The 23,609-nt window shown below is 39.7% G+C and overlaps 1 protein-coding gene across 1 annotated transcript in view; it reads right to left on the bottom strand.

Annotated features, from left to right (window-relative positions):
* doc2b (double C2-like domains, beta) overlaps nt 1–23,609 on the bottom strand; it is a 289,938-nt gene that overhangs the window by 87,062 nt on the left and 179,267 nt on the right. The window contains exon 3 of the mRNA XM_041801872.1: nt 1,425–1,499. Coding sequence (XP_041657806.1) covers nt 1,425–1,499 — 75 coding nt within the window. The remainder of the gene's footprint in view (nt 1–1,424; nt 1,500–23,609) is intronic.

Genomic DNA, 23,609 nt, shown 5'->3' with positions numbered 1-23,609 from the left:
CGACTAAAATGGCAAAAATGGCAAAGAGCAGTAAAAATGTGTTACAGTTGTCAAAAGAAATGGCAAAAATTGGTAGTAAAAGTGGTTAAACTGGTTAAAAGTAGCATAAATAATTTCAACATCCGAGCTCAACAATAGCTTGCCACACTTTTAAGCTCCAAAATGAGGGAACTATTAGCCAGGATGCTAGCCCTAATGCTACTGATCCAGCACACATGCACTGATATCCTAATGCACACCTAGGCTTGCCTCAAGACCCACTAGTGTGCTTTCCAAAACCATTTGAAAACCACTGTTGTAAATCACACCAACACTGGATTGTGCAACAGTGGAATCAGTTCTGTAGAGTGAAGAAACACATTTCTCTGTTTGGCAGTCAGATGGGTGAGTCTGGGTTTGGCATATACCGGGAGAACATTACCTGCCTGACTGCATTGTGCCAACTGTGGATGATGGCATGGGGCTGTTTTCCAGTAACATTTGGGCTCAACTCCTCATCCCCAGTGAAGGATAATCTTAATGCTTCAGCATACCTAAACATTTTGGACAATGCTTTGCCTTCAACAATATTGCAACAGTTTGGGGAAGGCCCTGTTCTATTCCAGCATGACTGGACCCCGGTGCACAAAGCAAGGACTATAAAGACATGGCTTGATAAGGTCTATGTGGAATAACTTGACTGGCCCACACATGGTCCAACATTAGTGCCTGGACTCATAAATTCTCAACAGGATGAATGGGCACCAATTCCCACAGTAACACAGTGGAGGCTGTTATAGCTTCAAAGGAGCAGCAACTCCATATTAAAGTACATGCATTTGAATACAATGCCATTACAGTCCCTATTGGTGTAACAGTTGGGTGGCCAAAAACATTTGTCCATATAGTACATTTCTGGTCATAATTAAGTAATGAGATAAAGTTGCATTCTGTAATAATGTACAGTAGTGATAGGGTAAGATGTGCTCCTTTGTGTGTCTTTGCACAAACTGAGACTACATTGCTGTTGTGAGATTGCTGCAGGTAATATCATTCAATGAGGAGGGGTTACATCACTCTTACACCGTGACAGTAAGTATTCTTATGGCACATAGATGAGGGATAAGATGCTGAAGCAGATGCTGCACTCTGTCTTCATAGCCCAACTGGTTATCATGTGCCTGTCTCTCTGGCCTGATAGAGTCATAAGAGGAGAATTCAACATTCTCTGTGTGATTGGGCATCTAATTTAGATACTCTTGTTACTTTTTTCCCATAACTCCAAAAAGTGGGAGGACAAGGAGTCTCAGTGTCTGTCCTATTCCAGCCAGTCAGTCCACACATTGCATTAACTGGAATGTGAGGAGCAAAATTGATCCATTGATAGAAGACATAAGGGCACGGCACAGAAGCAAAGATTTGTTGATAATTAACATTTTTCTCACCTTGCTGGCTCCTGGCAGTAGGTGCAACTTGACATAGGGGTCAGAGAGCCCATTGTGGTCCATCGGCTTGAGCCCCTGTGAGGTGAAGACAGAGAAGACATAAGAAATCATGAAAGTAAAAAAAAAAACAAAAAAACAGTTTTTTTCCTCGAGTGGAACTAAGGAAGTGGTTCATAAAAAAGTTTAGATGATCTTATTGACAGCCCCAGAAAGCCAAAACGTCAGTCTCTCAAACCTGCAGACTTACCCTGTTGGACTATATTGGTCTAGGATTTGGTCTTCTATAGTCTATAGAATAACTATTTTATAAATCAGATTTTGCAGCACAGCATCACCTCAGCTGTAAAGACCCTGAAGGCATGAATAGCTGTGGAAAAAAAAAAAGTTCTACATTTCGCTTATAAAGGAAATCAGTGAGCCTCACAGAGGGAACAGAAGGTTAAGGCCACTTATATAGACCAAATAAAACCACCTATCTGGGTTCTTACAGAGCTGGGCAAAGTGGAAAGACCTGAAGAGTCCCAAGAATGACATGCAGAAGACCGGAAACCTTCAACATAAATACCTACCCATAAAGCAGTGGGGGTACTTACAGGTTTGATTTCTTTGACATCTTATGTCTTGCATGTTTACTTTCTTTTACAAGATTTTCAATAGGTTAACCAATCTAGCCATTTCCTTGTGGAGGAGAATCATGAGAGTCCATACTGAAGCAGCAGAGGTTAGAAGATACTCAACTCCTAAATGTTCCTTCTGCAGAAGATATAACATTTCCTCCCTCCAAAAAGAGACTCAGGATCCACATATAAAAGCACATCTAGGAGAAATCATCTGCAATGGGCTTTCTTTACGATAAATTGATGTTGTCATCTTTGACGCACCACTTTTTAGTGATCCCTCCTCTTCAATTAAGCTAAAAATAGATCCAGTATTTAATTATTGTTGGTAGCATCAACTTTGTCTTGATCAAATTCTCTTCAGCTTCATTTCAGATCTAATATTTGGCACATTCAGCACAATATTGCTTTTATACTACAGTTATGCAAGAAGAAAATGTAATAAAAGTAAAAATTAAAAAAATATATATCTATATATATATATTTCTGACTTGTAAGCATCTGCAGCCCACAGAGTAAAAGCCAAGCTCTATTGTACCACTAAACACTGCTGTAAATTAAGTTTGCCCTTCAGTGTGTCTTTGAGGATTTAAATAAATGGATTATGATGATGATTGTGGTGATGATAAAATTCAAAGTGCAAATTTGATACTTGCTTGCTATTTTGACAATTTTCCAAATTCTGTGATTTGGTAGAATTAGCACCCTTTCAAAGTTCTAGAGGTGCAGAGATTTATAAATGGTGCCAGGTGCTGCTGATCACCTGAGCACCACTGAAAGTAGAGGGCAAAGAAGAATGGGTTCATGTGACCCACTGCAGACTGGCTCTCACTGCCAGAGGGGCAAAAAGACAAGAGGAGGATAAACACACAGTTTACTCCTCTTTCTGCTCACAGCTGAATCTCCTGAGACAGATCTGGGTTGTTTGGGTTCTGGCCAGGAGGCTGGGCTAACGGGCTTGGTGGTGCTTCTAGAGGAGTGCAAGGACTCTACTGTCTCCCCAGTTTCCCCTTTTGTCCCCAAGAGAGCTCCAGCTCATCTTTTGGTCCTAAAGAAATCACCTGTTTACCTTTTGGCCCCCTAAAACAGGGGTGTCCAAACTATGGCTTGGGGGCCAAATGCGGCCCACAGTCCATTTTTTACTGGCCCCTCAGCAAATTCTAAACATTAAATGACATATGGTCCACATTTGAACATGAAAGCCTGTGCTTGACTGTATTTAAGTTCTTGATTTCAGCACAGTCAGTGCTACCATGCTATATCTGTAAACAAACATTTTGACAAGAGGAATTTATTGATTTGAGTTTTTGTGACTAAATGAAGACAGCACTGTAAATGGAAAACATGTTGGCAACCAACATATTAATAATATTTTTATTTTCATACCCTGATGGATTACAAAGGCTTACAGCAGTACTGACTGTCTTTTAGGCGCAGAACAAATAGTAGCCAGGGCCGACCAGGGCCCCCTGAAATCTGACTGGCTTCCCATATCCTACAAATTTCCTCTGATTTTTTTATGCCTGTACATAAAATAAACCTAACATGAACAAATGCATTCACTCGCATATGATTTGGTAGAGGAGGTGGTTCGAGAAAAGGATGGTAAAACTGGCGTGTTTTTCGCTCCTGAGTCAGTGAAAGTAAAAAAACTAACAAAAAAAATGCAAAAAAGAGTGCTTTATCAACAGTTTTCTGTATGTCCAGAATATGGACAAACAAGGACAGATGGAGCTAAAATATGGCATTTGGCACAACACAAACATTTTCAATGCATCAAAATCAATTTTTCTGCTCATCAATGACAGGATTAAGACTGTATTTATTTTTCTTTTAAGTTTTTCTTTCTAGACCATTTTATATGGGAAATATGGTGTTTCTGTGTTTTTTACCATAAAAAAAGCAGTGACATGATGTTCAATAACTGGAATAAAAAGGGTGTAACATTGAATTTTTTATATTTTTTAGTGGTCAGTGTTGAAGAGATTTGAAGCAGTGAAAGTAAAAAGATGTTGAAAAATGATTATTTTATTAACACTTATCTACATGTCCGATTTCTGGACATACTGGACTCAGCCATGCTTAAATTACAAGGGAGCAAAGGTTAAAATGATTGGCTGTTTGCCTTGTCAGTCATTAACTAGCCATTTAAGCATACCCAATCACTAAGGAAATCTAAACCATCATAAGACTGGTTTTACTAACTTGACAAACCTCATGATGAGGCAGATGAAAGTGGCCCCACCATGCTTATATATTTTTGTATGCATGCCCTCAGTGAAAAAATTTGGACAACTGTGCCCTAAAAAGACAACATCTTCCACAACTCCCCTTTTTATTAAACTGACATGCCAGATAGACTCTTTCAAACATCCATTGCATGGATAAGTATTTCACATATGTCTAGGAAAGTTCCCACAGAGAGCGTTTGGATGGGATGGGCAGGACATTACAAAAACAAACAAAAAAAAAAAAAAAAAAAGAAAAAGAAAAAAGACTGTTCAAAAAATATTCTCAGTAAGTGATTAAAGGAGCATCCTGACAAAGTAAGGCTGTATGCATGCACAACTCCAGGAAGCTGGGCAGACAAACACTGCTGTGTCTTTCACTGTGGAGCATGATGTAGAAAAACTTATGATGAGGCAGGCTGGGAGAAGAGTAAAAACATCTTCTCTGCCATGAGGAGCTTACAGTGCGGCTCTTTGCTCTTGTTGTACTAAAAAATGTGGTTGAGGTCTGATAAACTGCTGCTTTTCTACCGCTACATCCAAGCTATAGGGGCTGTCGTAATAAAAAGATGCCTCACTGTAAGTTTTAGTTCTGATTTTGGGTACTGTTAATACAGAACTTCCTGAAGACCTTAGGGCTCTACTGGGCACATAGGGTAAAGCAAATCTGATAAATAAGAAGGGGCAAGACCATTAAGACCTTCAAAAACCAGTAAAAGAATCTTAAAATCTATTCTAAAAGAGAGCAGTAGCCAATGCAGAGACCTTAAAACTGGTGTACTGTGATCTCCCTTTCTGGTCCTTGTCAGCATTCTTGCAGCTGAGTTTTGGAGCAGCTGAAGATGTGAGATATTCTTTTTAGGGAGACCAGAAAGGACAGCATTACAGTAATCACTTCTACAGTTAATAAAAGCATGGATTAATGTCTCTGCATTGGCTTGAGAGAGAAAAAGTTGCACTCTGGCTATATTCTTTAAATGATAAAATGCTTTCTTAGTGATATCACAAATATGGGGTTCAAAACTAAGATCTGAATCAAATAAAATCCAAATTTTTAGCCTGTCCACACGGATTAAAAGATAATGCTTAGAGTTTGCTGACCAGTTTCTCTCTTGTCCCCTGCACCAATGACTAAAACCTGAGATTTGTCCTGGTTGAGCTTAAAAAAGTTCTCTGCCATCCATGATTTAATATCTAAAATACAGTTAAAAAGAGCATCAAGCTTATGTAAAGAAACAGAGTCCAGTTCTGCTTAAACTGCTACTAAAGCTACATTTGAGCTAACCGCCACAAGAAGTGGAAGCCATTGCTATCAGCTCACAGTACAACTAAACCCTGCCCATGGCTACTGCCTAGTTCTCCTCAAATGATACAAATGTTGTGGACTGAAGCTTTTCAAGATGGATTTGTTGGGCCAGTAAATTGGTGTGAATGCATACACTACTCCAGCAGTGAACACAGAACGTTTTGCACGACAATTTGGAGCATGAAGAAAATACAATAAAATGTTGTGAAACCAGCAGGGACTTTGTTTGCACCACACAAAAACCCTCCTCTCTACATCAACAATGAATTGATGTCAGAGCACAGAAGTCACAAATGGACCTTGAGACTTTTACAACACTTACACGTGCTCTCAAACACACTCACACTGTTCGTTTAAAGACTCACAACAGGAATGATCACAAGAGAGCAATCTACTTCAATAATGTATTGCATCCACTGTGATTGCAGATTGCACCCAGGTGTGCTGCAGCCAGAGGGAGACCAGAAAACCATGGAGAGAGTGTCCATTGTTTTACATTTAACCCTTGGATGGTCATGAGCGTGCTTGAGTACACTTAATTTTTGCATCTTTCTCAATGTGGAAAACTTTGTGCACTAGCATATATTACACATGCAAAATGATTTGGAGCAAATCTATTGTCATGTGAAATGCAAAATGTTTGTAATCATGCACACCTCTTGGCCTTTACATGTTCAATACAGGTGAAGTATTTTTCCAATAAAGACATAGATTATAGAGACTAATATTACTTTTGTAGGCTGTATTTCTGCTGTAAAGTCAGTGTTATAATTTTGTTGATCACTGCAGCCAGCCTGAAGATGAACTGCAGTTTTTTTACACTCCTTCATCAGTTTAATTTTCAGCCCCGGAGGTTGCCTCCTGGGATGGACAGAAGTCGACAGCTGCGTGTTTCATTGCAAGTATGAAGCCGCTTTGTGAGTAGAAACACTTGAAAGGCAGGATTTGGATGACTTTGTTAAAGCCAGAGCCCTTCAGTCATCAAATTCCCCAATGAGGCCAACCCTGATGCTATCACTGCCATCAATGAAATACTCGGTTTACTCCACACCAGCTGGGGTTTTGACTAAATGTTAAAGATATGGCTGTTATTCAGAAACAGGAAAACTTCATTCAGTCCTGGGTGGAAAATTCTGGCATTGTATCTCCTCTTATAACCAGTATAGTAGGAGGAGATATAGTAAAATAAACAAACATAAGAGTAAATAATAGGTGCAATGAACTGAGGAAACGAGCATAAGGTACTGAAATGAACAGAAAGATGTTTTCTTCACTACAGGGATTTAACATTTTTGTGCAATTGTAACCATTTATTTTAAAGCAGACAAGCTATGAACACCTTAACGTGCAGACTGTTACAAATCTGTGCTTGGATCTCCATCAGCTTCTTTATTTAGCCCTTAGAAACAGAACATACTGTAAAACACATACTGTATAACACATAACATACAGTATCACACATGACAGACTGTTTTGAACAATACATATGGCAAAGAGCAGACACTATACAGAACATATAGCAGAGACGCAGGGGGCCATAAATGTAACTGTAAAGCAGTGGGTGTAGAAACAACAGATTATGTAGACATAAAGGAATGGGGATGTGAAAGAAGGTAAAGACCAAATTTAAAGGGCCTGCAAGAGAGTGTCTCTAAATCTAGTCTAAAGTGGCTCACAGAGATTAGAACACCATGTACTAAAATACTTTGGTATGTTTATCAAAATCACAGTGACCTACCACAAAACAAACCTAAAAACAGATTTATTATCAATTGACAGTGTCTCCAACAGGCTGGAGTACTATCAAGAGTTAACATGCTAATTCCAAAGTGGTTTTATTTGAAACAGTGCAGCTTTAATGCTGTTGTTGTTTTAAAGACACAGCTTTTCTGGTAGAGTTGGACCTTTTCTCAGACCAGGCTTGTGAGTGAATGGAAACACAGAGAGCTTCAGCAGCTGAGATGGCAGAGACTGTGCAGACAACAACTGTTGCCTGGGTTCTTCACCAGTCAAAGCTTTATGTGAGAGTGGCGAAGAGAAAGCCACTGTTGAAGAAAAGTCATTAAATCTCAATGAAAGTTCACCAAAAGGCATGTGGGAGACTCCATGGTCTAGTGGAAGAAAGTTCTTCTTGGTGCTTTTTGGCCATCAGACAAGACACTATGGTAAGTGGACATCAGACACTGCACAATGCCACAAATACACCATCCACTGTGAAGCACAGCATGATGTGGCAGCATCATGCTGTGGGGATGCTTCTCAGCGGCTGACCCTGGAAGGCTTGTATAGAGGGTAAAATGAATGTGGCAAAATGTAATGAAATCCTGGGGGACAAACTTTTTTAGTCTAAAAGAGAACTACAGCAAGACGATGACCTGAAGCATCCAGTGAAAGCTACGGAGAAGTGGTCTAAAGATAATAGGCTGGATGTTCTGGAGAGGCCAAGTCAAAGCCCAGGCTTCAATGAGTTTGTAGCTTGACTTGAAATGGGCTAATCATGCACAATCCCTATGCGACCTGAAAGAGCTTGATCAGTTTTGCAAAGAAGACTAGAGTAAAACTGCAGTGTCCAGATGTGAAAGCCTGACTGAGACCTATCCACACAGACTCAGAGCTGTGATTACAGCCAAAGGTGTGTCTACTTAAATCTGAGCTGAGGGGGTGAATATTTATGCAGTCACTTATTTTTTCTTACATATTTTTATATATTGGACATTACTTTGTAGAAATCTGTTTCAGTTTGACATTAAATATGCTTTTGTAAGAAGTTTTTTATGTCAAAAAAGCCAAATTATATTGACCATGATTGATTATTAAACCAACAAAAGGGTAAATCATCTCAGGGGTTAACTACTTGTCTGTAGACACTGTTTATCCCTGAAATAGGTTTGTTTCTGAACTCTTTTAAAAAAGAAACATATAAGATCTAAATCATAATAGATGTTTCCTTCAAATTCTCATGAAGATTGTAGAAAGGAAGGTTCACATGTTGAGTCTTTTCAGTCACAAATGTTAATAAACTGCATCTCATAATCTTGAGTCTGTTGTGCAGCCACTGAGAATCAGGACTCCACATTTTCACCAGTGTTCAGCAATCACAACGGGTGAAATCAATTGTAGAAGAGGCACAGATAACAATTTCTCACTGATGGTGTCCTCAATAGACCAGAGCAGCCATAAAAATCTACTTCCAAAACGTCAGGGCCTCATCCCTCACTTTATTCTGTGGGATTACAAAAAAAAAAAAACGGCAGCGAGGGTAATTTACAGACTCTGCTTTTTATTGTTTGAGGAAATACATTCATAGAAGTGCTGATTCTGAGCGCCAAGCTGAAATTAGACCATATTTTTTATAAGCAACAGCTTCATGGCTGATTCCCCTCGAATATGAAATTTGTGCAACCCATAGTAGCAGACTGCAAGACAGGGAAAGGATTCAGAGCCTTTACTTGGTCAAACATCCTGATACAACTGTTTGTTACAAGAATTAACCCTGCAGGAAACTATCCTGAAGAAAAAGTATGCAAATAAAATCCAAAAAATGTAGTTTGTCAATGCAATCCCAGAGAGTCATTAGGTCATCAGTGCTCATGCATCAGTTTCAAAGCTGGATTTCCCTGTTAGTTTGGTTGTTGCTAATTTTGAATTACTCTGGACAATTAATGAAAGTTTATGTGATGGACAATAACAAACATCGCAGGGCCCTTGCACGCCAGCACATGTCATTGTGTGATTATCCATGTGAAGTCTGGTGATGATTAACATAAGCACTAAAAAGTTAAAAACATACCAAAAGCAGTGTAAAGTTATGGCCCTATTACAGCCCTGCCCCACAGTAAAAAGTCACAGTTTTGATAACTTTAGATCTCCAGTTGGTTTAGTTTATGCAAAAAAATTCTTGTGTCAATCAGCTGAAATCTCTCGGACAAGTTTGTTAAAATGTGAAATGTATGCTTTTGTGAAAACACAGAATTTGGCGAAAAGTGGTAGGTAGTTTGGTTCCTGTACATTTTAGAGGATGGTCATAATGTCATTTTTTGTTCATCTCATCATGATACATATGTGTACCAATTTTGGCGCATGAAGGTGTTAATCACGACCCTATCTCACTTTTGGCGCCCGCCCAGTGGTGACTGTGTGATTGATTTGCAAAATTCCACCACCAGGTTGCTATTTCCCCTAGGGGACAATTTTGGGTAAAGTTTGGTGAGTTTTTGAGGATGTAACAGGCCCAAAATTACCGATTTCCCAGTTAGGATAATAATGATAACAACTACAGTTTCAAGAGGGTCCTCGCCGACCCTAGGTCGGTGCTTGGGTCAATGAAAATTCTCTAATAGAGACCTGGGCCTTTATCTATAAATGCAGAAGGCACTGTGCCTTTATATGAAAGATGCTTATCATTTGGAGTCAGATTTCTCAGATAGAGAAAATTAGGAATAAATATGTAATTGCTCATATTTTGATACAAAACAAATATCATATAACTTCAATAGTAGCATAGAATAAAAGCTGAACTACTCGAGCCGTACTGGTTTCCCGCTGATCGGCGCCATAATCTACAATCACCTAACAACACATCCTCCCTATGGCGGTCTCTTTTAGCAGCAGTATTTCCAGTCTTCTTCTGCTCTGTTGTTGCTGTTGCTGGCCTGCACCAGAGCTGTGATAACACTTTGAGTCCTATCACAATCCCAGCATCCACCTGTGGGCTCCTAGAGGGGGTTCACAATATCATTCTTATCACTTTTCAAATTTCTGCATAAATAAATCTGAATGTTGTGATGAGTTCAGAGCTGATACAGCAAACAAAAACTATGTTTCTGCAGCACTCCTGCAGAAATGACAATCCAGAATGATTAACTATACATGTATTAGTAGGTGGGAACAAGAATATCATTATAAAAACTTATGACACTTTCTTTTCCTGCTGCAAACAGGCATCAAAGAATGAAGCGAAAACTCTTCATTATGAGCTCGGTGCCATTATTTTAATTGTTCCCTGTCTTTATGCTTCTTTTTCTCTGATGGACCAAAAAGGGAAAAACAAAGCAAATATGATGTGTCTGTACCCACAATTATCAGGCTTAATAGAGGATCTGGGCTCCGAGCCGAGCACTCAGCAGGAATTACTGGCAGAGAAATGACACACTCCACTGTGCCGCTAATAAACACCAGCACTGCTTCACATCCTGCAAGCACAACATCAAACCACAGAGACACTCACTTCTGTAGCGGACTCATCAACATGTCTGCATTTTGATACCACAGTGTCGCAGAAGAGGCGACGCTGAAAGTCCAGGCAGAAGGACTTCATTATTAAAGCAGACAGAGGCGGCTGTTTCTATCAGTCTGTTTGATTTTATTCAGGTGGGTCAAATACAGACACAAAAAGAAGCAACTTTGAGAGGATTACAGTTATAGTTTGATAAAGGATTATGTTGTCTGCCTCCTGCTTGTATTCAGGAAAAAAAAACCTGCTATGGATTACTGTTAAAGACAAAGAGGCAAAAAGAAAGTAAATCCTATCATTGTTGTGTTTTATTATGCAGTTACATGGTGGTCTTTTTGAAGCCACAGTGGTATTAAGAACCTCACATTTTCTACTTTAACCAAGAAGGATGTGAGTCTTTCAGTATCTCATGGTCTGATTGAATTCTGATCCCAGGATTCAATTCAGAATACCTATGTCTTATAAAGAGGTGTTACTCCAGCATCTGCTCCAGCCTGCTGCTAAGGAGCTGTAAAATGATACTTGACATTAAAAAGAACAATAAAATATGTTGGAGATCATGATTACTTCAGCCTATGTTTATGTCTAACCTGCTGATTTAAATAACGTAAATTCAACAGGAAAAAAACAAAAAAAAAGATGTAACATTAATTTGTGCTTAAATTGCAAAAACACCAATAAGATGTGCTTTCGCTTTTGACGATGCTGTAAGAAAGTAGGTGAGGGATTGACAGGCGACTATAGCTGTTTCCATTACCCTTAGAAATGCACAAAATCTAAATAGCACAATAAAAAACTGGTAATGGAAACTCCTGAATTTCGAAATACCTCTCGACCTCTCTTATTTCGCTAAAAAGTTTTTACGCTCTCATGAGCGTAATAATATAGAAATATATTCGCAAAAGAAGAAATACTTTTTCAGCATTTACAAGTCACAGGACGTAACGTATGGTGTCACGTGACCAGCCACTCCGAGATAACATAGTGTGGTACGTGTGGACAGAAATTGGGATGAGACGTTTCTTAACGCCATACTTACAGCCGTATATGTGACTTCTGCCATACATACAGACTGTGCCTCTGAACTATCATCTGTTGCTTTCGTCTCTTGTTCAGAATTGTAAAGGTAAAAGCTGTAGATGTAATCATAATTGTACCAACATGAAACAAGTTTTGAGTGTCCAGCTTTCTCGCCTTGCATTTCTCGTGAGATGAGATTTGCAAGGTTCATGCCCAAAACTTCCTTCAATGGAAACACATTCAAAGCGCAATTATATTTGTCTAAATTTAAATATTGCTTTAATTTTGTGAAAAACTGTAATGGAAACCCAGCTTGTGTTAAGTAGTGGCTGAACGTGGTGATGACTGTCATCAAAACGTTCACTATAAAAGTATTTGCATGATATTGGGATAGATGCCACCTTTGCAATGAGACAGTTCGGGAAATTTCATCCCTGCTGGATATTTCACAGTCATCTGTAAGTAATATTATTAGAAATTGGAAGCATTTAGGAATAACAGCAACTCAGCTATGAAGTAGAAGACAGAGCAGGGTCAACGACTGCTAAGGCGTAAAAGTCGCCAACACTCTGCTGATTCCATAGCTGAAGAAATCTCAACTTTCACTGGCATTTAGAGTTGTTCTGATTCTGATGCCAGTATCCAAAATACATCCCATACTGCTTAAAATGCAGGTATTGGTATCGGTGAGTACACAAGTTTATGCACCGATACCATTTGGTTTAGCTTTTTATTTTGCTTTGTTTAGCCATTATAAATGTTAGTGCTATAAATTGGAAATCAATTCTTCTTCAATGCCAGAAAGCACTGCAAGCACGGGCTCCTATTTTTAGAGCAGCGAAGAAGAACCAAAAGACCCACTGCAGCAGTAAAGAATGGCAGTTGTGGCAGTTTTTCTCTGAAGGTAATCGTTAAGATGCCTTCTAGACTGGCACTGTCGTACAAAACAAGAAGTAACACAGTTTTTAAAAAGTAAAATAACTTTTCAACCATAAATCATTGCCTCTTACTTATTTTTCCTCTTGAACCTAGCCGTTGTGCCTTCCCATTGATTCTACTGATGCCTTTGAATCCTTTGTGGCAGCATTTTCGGCGAACCTGGAACTCGTGTGATTTTTTTTGTGACTTAAATGATTAAATCCACACCAGCAAACCCGATATTGAATGTCTTTTTATCATTTTGAGTAAATTACAATAGTTTATTACTGCTTACTTGAATGCTAACCACCATATTGTTCACCCTTTGTTAGGGTCTGTCAGCCAGTTACAGGCTGTTTCATAATCACGTCATGCTATACATTGTTTTTATTTATTGTATTTATTTTATTGTTATTTTAATATTTAGCAGTAAAACTCAATAACCAGCAGGAAAACAACTTCAGGGTTACAGAGATGCCTTACATTATGCCACGCTCTGAGTCAAATATAGGTCTAAGTTAATTTGCTAGTCTGTACAGTCAGTCCAGAAAGTTCACCCTGGGACTGGATCAGTACTTGGTATTAGGCAAACCTAAGACCTTGGTATCTGAATTGTATCGGGAAGGAAAAAATGGTATCGGAACATCCCTACTGGCATTAATGTAAGCACTAAAACTGTGCAGCTGGTGCTTCGTGGAATAGGTTTACATGGCTGAGCAACTGCATCCAAGTCTCACATCACCAAGTCAAATGCTAAGTGTCAGATAGAACCCATTTTATTGAAGTTCTGAAAATATATATGGGTATCCTTGGTATCTATGTCTTGTTACAGCAGATGCAAACACAGCTGAAGGGGGTTGGCGTCCCTTGCCTCCAGAGCCTTATGGGTGCAGGTTTGCACCCTTAAACTGCATCACACACAGGCACCTCAAATTTAAAGACCCACATAGGAGAGTACCTCTTATGCTGCAGCTGTTAGATGCGCTGCACGTCATATTGCTGGACTAGGAGGATATCTCTGCACAGCAAACTTAGACTGAACATTGCTGGTGATGCTGAGGTGTTGACCACTGGTTCCAGAGGCCCTTGGATCTTCAAGAGGGCTAGGGAAGATACCTGGAGGGATGAGGCATGCATGGACGATGGCCATCAAGAGCAGTGCATGGTCAAGGTTGACCTGGTAGAGTGACAAATCTACAAATGGTCCCACATGATTATGATATCTACATTCTGTATGTAAGCTTTTGGTCAGGACAGCTTTGCCATAAGAGAACCAGGACTGCCACCTATGTCTGTCTTACTGTCTTTAATAAAACCCATAAAATTCTCAATGGTCTCTGATCATTCATCATGTCTCCTTATGCCTTTTGGTCACATATTTTCACAACCATCATCTTACATTCAGACACCTGACCAATCTCAGGAGATGGTGAAAAGTGGATTAAAGTTAGCAGACTCATTTCCATCATACCTCTATGGACACAGGAGATTCAGCCAGCATCATTAGAGATAGAGTCATGCTATAATGAAGTTATCCAGATTATCATTAGGATAATTATAGAGAGGCGATGTCCCATTATAGATTTATAGCCTATTGTTTTTGCACAATTTGTGCACAAAGCTTGCATCCAGGCCATATAACAACAATGGCAGAGGACCAACTATCATCTTTTCTTGTCTTTTTAAAGATTCTCCTAGGTGCAGAGCTAGAAGAATTCTGAGCTGAGTGGTAAGCTGCACAGGAATGTGTGTCCCTGGGTGTTTGATGCCTTGCTCAGAGGTTCTTCAGCACATGTCTGGAAGTGAAATGGCAACAGACTGAGCTACTGGTTCTCTAAAGGAAACTATAATGGAAAGATGATATTCAAAGGACATCAAGGCACAAGTTTTTTATATGGAAAAGAGGCTACTGCAAGCTTCGTCTCCCTGACTACTTCTGTTATGCAAACAACTTCCTTTAACAAGGCAAAGAGAATCTGTTTGTAGCCTGTGAGTCAACGCCCAGGGCAAATAAGGTAACTAACTACCCTGCATTACTCAATGCTGCTCATTAAGCTTAATTGCTGTCAGTGCCAGGTAATAAAACATCTCAAAGCTGATGAACATTTTAATCAAGCCTCTCCTCTCTCATCCAGATTTTGGCAGCTGGAGTGTCAGAAGACAATATTTGCAGAGATTGTAGCTGGCAAACTGAAGCTATAAAGATGGGAACACAAAGATGATTTTAGGTCGGTGTTTACCGACTCATTTGGATCCAAAGAACGTCCAGATCCAAACATTTATCTTCATATTTTTTAACAAAGTTCCTCCATTATATCTGTCTCTGATAGTCAAACAGATTTTAGTTTCTTTGATTGTGTTGGTACATGTGAATATTGAGCTGATTACAGACCATGCACATGTAACGGGTGTGTTATCTCTAATGTTGTGTGAACCAGGCATAAATTTAATTTTGGCACCAGCATGTTTTGTTCTGACAAAAATTAGAAGCAGATCAGGTCTTTAAATCATTCAAAAAACAAATCCTTTACCATCACAGATATGTTTGATATTATTTTCAGAGATTCTAGGAATCATATCACATGTTTGATGGCTAGTCTCATCAAGAAAAACAAATGCATTTTGCATGCGTTTTAATAGAGCTTATTTTAAATCAACTTAACATGGGGATGAATTGGCAAAAGTCTACTCAATGCTGGGCTGGACTGCTCAGATTTGCAGGGGCTAGTCCCAGTGAAAACTTATAAGAGCACATTATAAACAGCAGTTACACAGCCAAAGAAGTAAATCTGATCAAAGTATGGCAAATGATGTCAAGTGGGTCATCAACACTGCTGTTTCCTGCTGTTTCCATTGGGCATAATAATTTTTTACCTTTGCAAAGCTGACGGATTGGTCAGACTCTGTGTTAGTCATCTGAAAAGTTATTGGCTCAATCAGCATTGTTTGAGGAGAAGAAGGCAGTAAATATGGGCGTGGCTTTGTTGAACGGCAGGCTGGTAAACAATGGCTGCCACCATCGAAGGAATCAGCTCGGATGGAGCTACAGCGACAGTTTTACCAGAACTTGACACATTTTTTAATCAAAGAAGTGCACATACACGCACTGACAATTTTTCTAGGCAAAAAAAGACACCTTTGCTCTTCTTCCAACCATGGAGCCATGATGCTTCTGTGTATTTAATAGCATGTATATCTCCAGCTGTACAGATTTAAATGACCTAATAGCCCATGCTCTCTCTGTCTCCTGCTTCACACAGAAACACAGTGCTCCCCCCACTCTCAACTCATCTCATTTTGAAGAAGTTGCTTGAACGGTGGCTCATTTTAGCTTTGCAAGCTTTAGCCAAAGCTAACATAGCTACACCAGATGCTTAATTAACATTACTGCATAAGCCAATGTAGCTAAGTTAGCTTTTGCAACATGAGCTTTAGAAAACTTAGTAAAAGCTAACTTAGCTATGTAGATAACGTATCTACATAGCTTACATAGCTGCTTTTATGTACTTAGCTTTAGCTACAGTAGATATAAAGCTAAGTTAGCACATAGCTACATTATCTATGGCTCAGTTAGCCTCAGCAATGACAGCGATAGACAATGTAGATATGTAGCTCATGTAGCTGCTTTGTGAGCTTAGCTAAGCTTTAGCACTGGTTAGCTGCCTGAATACTTGAGGAATCACCTGAATCATTAACTCAGATAACTCTTGGTTTATTAGTATGCATTTGAACGCACACAAAATAAATGCATTAAGGCTTAATGACAGTGTAGCTTCATTACAGAGTTAGACAAACGTACTGTGAAAATACCTAGAGACTACATATTTCATTACATGACGTACAACAGGAGACATTAAAAGAGGTAAAAAAAATTGACCGTTACACTACTAGGAGAAAATGTGGAAAGAAAGACATAAAACCATTAGATAAAGTGAATATTCAACCTTATATAATTTCTAATTAATGTTCCCATCATTCTTTATTTCATGATCATTAAACGTTAGGGGTGTAAAAGTATGTGTATTCATACCGTACCGATCTGGTACGGGCCTCTCGGTACGGTACAGACGTGTACTGAACGGATAGGATACATGCGGAACGAAGCTCATACATGGACGGAAAACCAGAGCACAGGTTACTGTCACACTGTCCTGGCAACCACACAACCACAGCAAACAACAGCAACAGCCTGAATATTCCCAGATAAAAGTGTCCTGTTCAGGAACACTTTGTTTCCCAGTAAAATACAACAGTGGACAAAGACAACAACAGTAGCGCTGACATTATTCAGCAGTGTCGCTGATAGCACGTCGTCCAGCGGACCAATCAAAGCATTTTAAAAAGCACCCCTCAAAGACGAACGTCATTGTAACGAGGAGGAACAACAAAGTCTCACCAGCCGGTTATGAATTTCCTATTATTTAAGATCGTTTTTATTAGAAAACTGGTGCTCTGGCTCTGTGGATCAAATTAATTCTACCTTCAACTGTCAGCCTCGGAGGAGGGGGAGAGGAGACTCCATCATGTCTGCAGCTGCGTCTCAGATAAAGTTATCCTCAGATTTCACAAGGCTCTAACCTCTTTATCCACCAAGATGGGCTGTGAAAAGTTCTCCCAAACTTTATAGTAGGTCCCATTGGTTAAAAAAGTAATCCAGTGCTGAAGTCCATGTTGAAATCGGCAGAATAGACGCTAATTCTTAATATACTTAACAAGCTAACGCACTGTTGTATGATGATGCGTTCAAGTTGGGTGGAAAATTTTAGTGTTTAAAGAATGGGTATAAATATGTCAATATATCAATTAAAATAACTTCGTAATTAAAAAATGTATTTATTTATTAATATTTTTAATCATTGAAGAATTTTTGGAAGGAGGTTGCAGCATTTTTAATAATTTAAATGTAATTTATTCATCATATTTATTTTAATACAATTTAATTTAAAAAAATGAAAAATTAAATGTTATTTATTCGCTTCAATTACCATACCAAAAACGTACCGAACCGTGACTTCAAAACTGAGGTACATACCTATCGCCCTGGGCTTTATTTGAAAAAGGCTGTAAAAGCTACAGTCAAACATGAGAGAAAAATTATATTTGTTATGATGGCTGAGTTGTGAGATGCCTGAGGGATGAATGGAGCTGATGGGAATTCATGTCATTCTTGAAAGTATAAAGTACTGTTTATTTGTCTCTGAGGTGTTCAGGACAGAAAAACACAAATTAAAGGCTTCAAACTAAAGACTAGAGGTGATTTTATTGAAAAAGTCTATTCATACAACTATATTGTAAATTGGTTGTGTGATGGTGGAGTGTCTGTTCTTTGTTTGTGTGGTCGGTTTCCACACTGACTGTAAAATTCAACAACAACAACAAGCTGGAAGGCAGAGGCTTTCCACTGCTGCGTTTGCCTTTGAAATTAAGCCGATATAGCACAGTCAACAATCACTTTGCGACCTCAATCTGTGTGCCAGCCGTGACCCTTTCTGCACAATCTACTTTCTTATTTTCCCTTCCTTTCTCCCAGCAGCGGTCGGGGTGAAGGAAACATAAAATATTCTGCATGCTTGTTACAAGGCTGGACAAAAGGGAGCCGTGTCTCGACAGATCCAATCATGGCAAGTGTAAGGATCTGTCACAAATCTTTGAGGTTTACTGAAAGGATGCAGGGGGATCTGAGCTGACATGGATGCTTTTATGATATTGTCTTCATATTATTTCTCTGGCATATCACTTATGAATCACAACGTTCACTGATCTGGGAAATGGCATCTATGGATTTTCAGGCATGTACAGCAACAAAGAAATGTGATAGGATCATTCTCACTGGTGTGCAAAACAGACTGGACAGCTTCTGTGATGAAGATATGTAAGGTTAGACACCGATATTAATGCAAAGGGAAATTATGTTCATTACAGAAAATAATAAACTCATCACACAGGGAGAGCTGTTCTGAATATCTGCACTTCTAGGAATCAAAACAGACCCTGGTCCAGAGAGGTGGCAGCTTTAGCCATACAGATGATGTACATAATACAAAGAACACATAGGCAAAGTAAAAAGAAATTCAGCGTCTAACTGCTGCAGTACTCTGATGGTTTTTCCCCAAGCAAAGTAGGCCCCATCACCTATCAGCAGCTGTGTAAAGGTAAACGATCCATGTTGACAACAAACAAGCAGAACTTTATCCATACTGATGGCAACCAGCCACCACTGATTATACTCTTAGGATTAATTTGTCTCTAAGTTCAGCTAACAATGAAACATTTATACTTGAGCCACAAGTCCACACGGTACTGTCAGTCATCAGCTCTTCATCTTTCAAGCAGAAGGTTTTGTGCCAAACTGACTGTCATAATTCCCTCCACTTTAACTAAACCCCAGTTTCAGTTGGACAAAAGCAACCCAACAGCATGATGCTGCCACCACCATGCTTCATTGTGGGTTTGGTGTTCTTTTGGTGATGTGCAATGTTGTTTTTGTTTCAAATATAATGACAAAAGTTCAACTTGAGTTTTTTTCAGATCTGAAACAACTGTGTCAGGTCTAAGAATTGACCAGACCAATCAACATCCTTTGAGGAGAATGAGGATTTGAGCCAGACAGAGTTTAGTTGTATTTAAAACTAGTAGCAATGGCTGCCACTAGTGTAGTGATTAGCTCAGAGGTAGCGTCAGTGGTATCAGACCTGGCCCACATTCCTTGCTTGTGAAGGAGCAAAGAGTGTCATCGAAAGCTTTTCATGACAGAAAAGATCTTTCTGCTTTTCTCCCCACATGCTTCAGCATGATCTTGTATAGTTACGAACGGTATAGCTGTACTATAAGCCTGTATAACGGCTGCTGGCGGAGCGCAATAGTACGTGTCTGCAGGCTCACAGGCAGCAGTTTCAGGACTGCAGATTCAGGACCCTAGCTCTCTTCACAGCGCCACCCAACAAAGCGGAGAAGCATTGCAACTAAAGACGTTTCAGCAGTTTATGGAACGAAGATTTTGGACTGTATATCTAGGACAACTTTGATAGGCAGAAATCTAAAGTTCTCTTTCAGTACTTTTAAGTTATTAGTGTTTTCCCTTAATTTTATACAGTATAACTGTTTTATGCATGTTTGTATGTGTTAGCCATATTTTCTATGACTGCTTGCTAAGTAGCAGGCTAAATAATAATCTTATTGGGTACAGACTCTTGATAACCTTTGTTATTTAATATAACTTGTTTTAGTTAAACAAGTTTTTGCTCTACTAACTTTATTTTTTTTTAAAACACCTCATTCTTAAGGACATGAGCCTACTTAACTCATTAAGTGCTATGCTCTGATTGACGTCCATCGCTGTTGTGAGTAGTAGTAACAGCAATCTGTACTTAAAAGAATGCCCATAAACAACGCGAATATGCGCAAGCTGATTGACGGTCCTGAATCTGTGGTCCTGAAACTGCTGCTTGCAAGCCTGCGGATAAAGTCACCCTTAAAGGGTGACTTTATCTTTGAAGGGTGTAATCACCCTTAAAGGGTGTCTTTATCCACCACCAAGCTCCTCTGTTCATAAACTACAACAGCGCATGCCTGCCGAGCTCACGCTAGCTACCAGAGATGCACATACTTATTACCTCATTTGTCTTGTAGCTCTGATTGTCTTGTAATAAATGTGACAGACAGAACATTCGTCCAATCACCCTCCAAGAGTTTCCTGAGAAGTCGTGCCATCTCAGACACTCTCTATGGGAGCTTTCCCAGATGAATGTGAAATAAATCCATGCAATGGATATATGAAACAGTCAATCTGGGGTGTGAGGTTAGTGTTTAAGTTTAGGTGGAGGGAATTATGAACAGTTGAAAATACCATTAAGTTGTGGCACAATATCTTTAATATCTGCTTGAAAGCTGAAGATGAAGGGCTAGTTTTCACCGTGAGGTGCGTCATATGCCATGCAATGCTAAGGTGCCTGTGTTTCAGGCTGCTGGGTGGAGTTACAAAACAAAGATCAACTTGAAACATCAAAAATTAAGAGCAAAATCTGAATGTTTTTGTGAAAATTATATCTAATTTCAAAACATCTAAAAATTGAAGAATACAATAAAACTGTGGTGGATTTTGGCTTTTTGACAAATATAAAACTGTGGTGGATTTTGGCTTTTTGACAAATATAAAAGATAACACCCTAATTTGATGAGTTTATACAGTGCAAAAAAAGCAGCAATAATGCATGCTCACAGCTTAATATCTCCTAAATGTCCAACTTTTGTTGCTGTCTATCCACTGGTTCTCATTTCCTGCCATTACGTGCCCCTCTGGGTGTTGAATGATGCCTCTCCGGCTGATATTCAGCCGTACCTTTTGACTGTGAAAACACAGAGGTTGTTATTGAGACAGCACTATGAGAGTTGATTGGAGAGGTTAATGTGCCGTCTTCATCTACCTCTATTGTTGCCTTCAGCAAACACCTGAGCTATCGTGTAAGTGGAGGCCCATTACCCAGGGTTGGATGGGGATGAACAGACAGCTGCGTCATGCTGCTGATTGCGCGGCCACACTGTGAATACACGGTTGATCATAATTACCCAGGGCTGGAGAAAAATGACCACTGAGAAAGGCAGATGGGTAACATGCATCAGTGTATCCACACACACCTCCCATCTCACACATACTCACTGCTAACAGTCGCCTTGAATAACAGCCTTTAAATACTGTGAAATGAGGTTGAGCTCTCTTTGTTTAGGGAATCATGAGCTGCTTTGCCGTCTTTATAGGAAGTGAGCGAGTTGGCATCAGGGCTGGAAAACAAAATGATATGCAAAGTATCAACCAAATACTGTAAGGAGCATACATTCTCCGTATAAAATAAACCAATGTGAAATAGTGTACATTTATGGCAGTATTTCTAAAGAGAACCATATCTTGGCATAAATAGTTTAACTAAATGCAAAACTGCTTTCTTGGAAAAGTCCATTTCTGTTTACATGACTCACTGGTTTCAAATTGACCTGCTGTGCTTGCTGTAGTTTTGTACACAAAATGCTTGCCTGAACCCAGTTCACATATTCCTGAAAATGTCCTAAATTTTCCAGGGTTAGCGTAAAAACGACCAGCTGAAATTTCACCCTGAATATTACAGACCATCCTCATTCAGCCTTGCAAACACTACACAATAACAGTACGGATGTTTGGTTTGATTCCCCCTTCCAACATCAGCAGGCCCTTGAGATTCTAAAGATCCTGGTTCTAAAAATTATTTTTGATAGACTTTCCTTTGAGTAAGCTTTCCCTCCCTGATTGTCTTCTGACTTATTTTACCACTTTAAGACAAGTTTATATTGGTCTCTGTGAAGTTTGTTGCTGAAAAACACTCCAGCATTGGATTTCTGCATTTCTAAAATCCCCTGCTCAGAACAAGCTGTTGCTGTGTCTGCGGCTTTAAATGCTAATGAGCTGTCTGACTCTGCCTCGCTCAGGAAACGGATGTGGGTTAATGGATTTGGCTCTCCTGATCTCAGCCTCAGCTGGCAGCTGAGAGGAGGATCAGAATCAGATGAAGGCAAAACTTTCTTCGAAGCGAGGAGGGCCAACTGAACCTGGCGGCTGTGCTAACTCCCCACATGACATCATGAGGGGAAAAATCTGAGAACGGCTTGTTTCAGCACACATTTTCTGAAAGGTGGAGAAGGGGGGGTCTGATTTTTGGAGGGAATTGTGGACAGGCAGGGGCACATATTTTTGTTAGAAAAGCCTGAAAAGTGTATTTTGCATAATATGTGACCTTTAAAATCATAAACATTAAACCCATTCAGAATCTAATAATCACGAATCCTGATGTGTGGAGAGAACACCAAGGAAAGTTGAGCAGGCATGAGCAGTATAGTTACATGGAGCAGAGCAATAACCAATCAGGGAGCAAAAGGACTGAATGAGGAAGCACAACAAGCACAGCCATGGCAAGGACAGTAAATGTGGACATTAGATTTAGATTAACATCAGAAAAGGAGGACCAACTTGTTGATATGTGGCAATACCAGGGGGCTGAACTGAATTACTACCGCTATGGATGTAGCAACATTTAGCATGTGTACTCTGAAGTCGCATTTGACCACACAAGCTTTTGAGTTTTGAGTGTAGACTCTGGTTGTTGGTGAATGAATCAGTTAGTCTGTCAGTTAGTCTGTGATGTGCTATGTTGGTAGAACAAAATAGTTAAATTTGTCATTGTCTGTCCCCATGACAGGGGCCCAGTCCTGCTGGAATAAGAAATCAGCGTCTCCATAAAGCTTCTCAGCAGGTGGTAGCATGAAGGGCTCTAACATCTCCTGGTGGACGGCTGACAGCTTTGACTCTGGACTCGATAAAGTACAGTGGACCAACAGCAGCTGATGAAATGGCAAGCCAAACCTGAAAAAACTGGACTTCAGGCAACTTTGATTCTGAGCCTCTCAGGTCTTGATTTCCAAATGAAATTCAAAATTTATTTTCATATGAAAACAGGACTTTAGACCACTGAGACCATAACAGTCAGGTTCTTTTTCTCCTTAGCCCAGGTGAGAAGAATATACTATTGTCTGTGGTTCAGGATTGGCTCGACACTAAGAACTTGAATACCTGTAGCCCATTTGCTGGACCCATCTCTGTAGTGGCTCTTGATCCATGACTCCAGCCTCAGTCCATTCTTTGTGAAGCTTCCCTAAGTTCTTGAATCTGCTTTGTTTGACAATACTCTGAAGGCTGAGCTCATCCCTTTTGCGTGTGCTCCTTCCCACTTTTCCCTCCCGGTCAACTTTCCATGAATCTGCTTCGATACAGCCTCTGAGAACAGCCTGCCCTATCAGCAGTGACTCCTGTGGCTTACCCTCCTTGTGAAAGGTCTCAGC

This window comes from Cheilinus undulatus, linkage group 12 (genome assembly GCF_018320785.1).
Source record: "Cheilinus undulatus linkage group 12, ASM1832078v1, whole genome shotgun sequence".
Lineage (NCBI taxonomy): Eukaryota > Metazoa > Chordata > Actinopteri > Labriformes > Labridae > Cheilinus > Cheilinus undulatus.
Note: the sequence above shows the minus strand (reverse complement) of the source record. Positions and strands in the feature narration are given on the sequence as shown.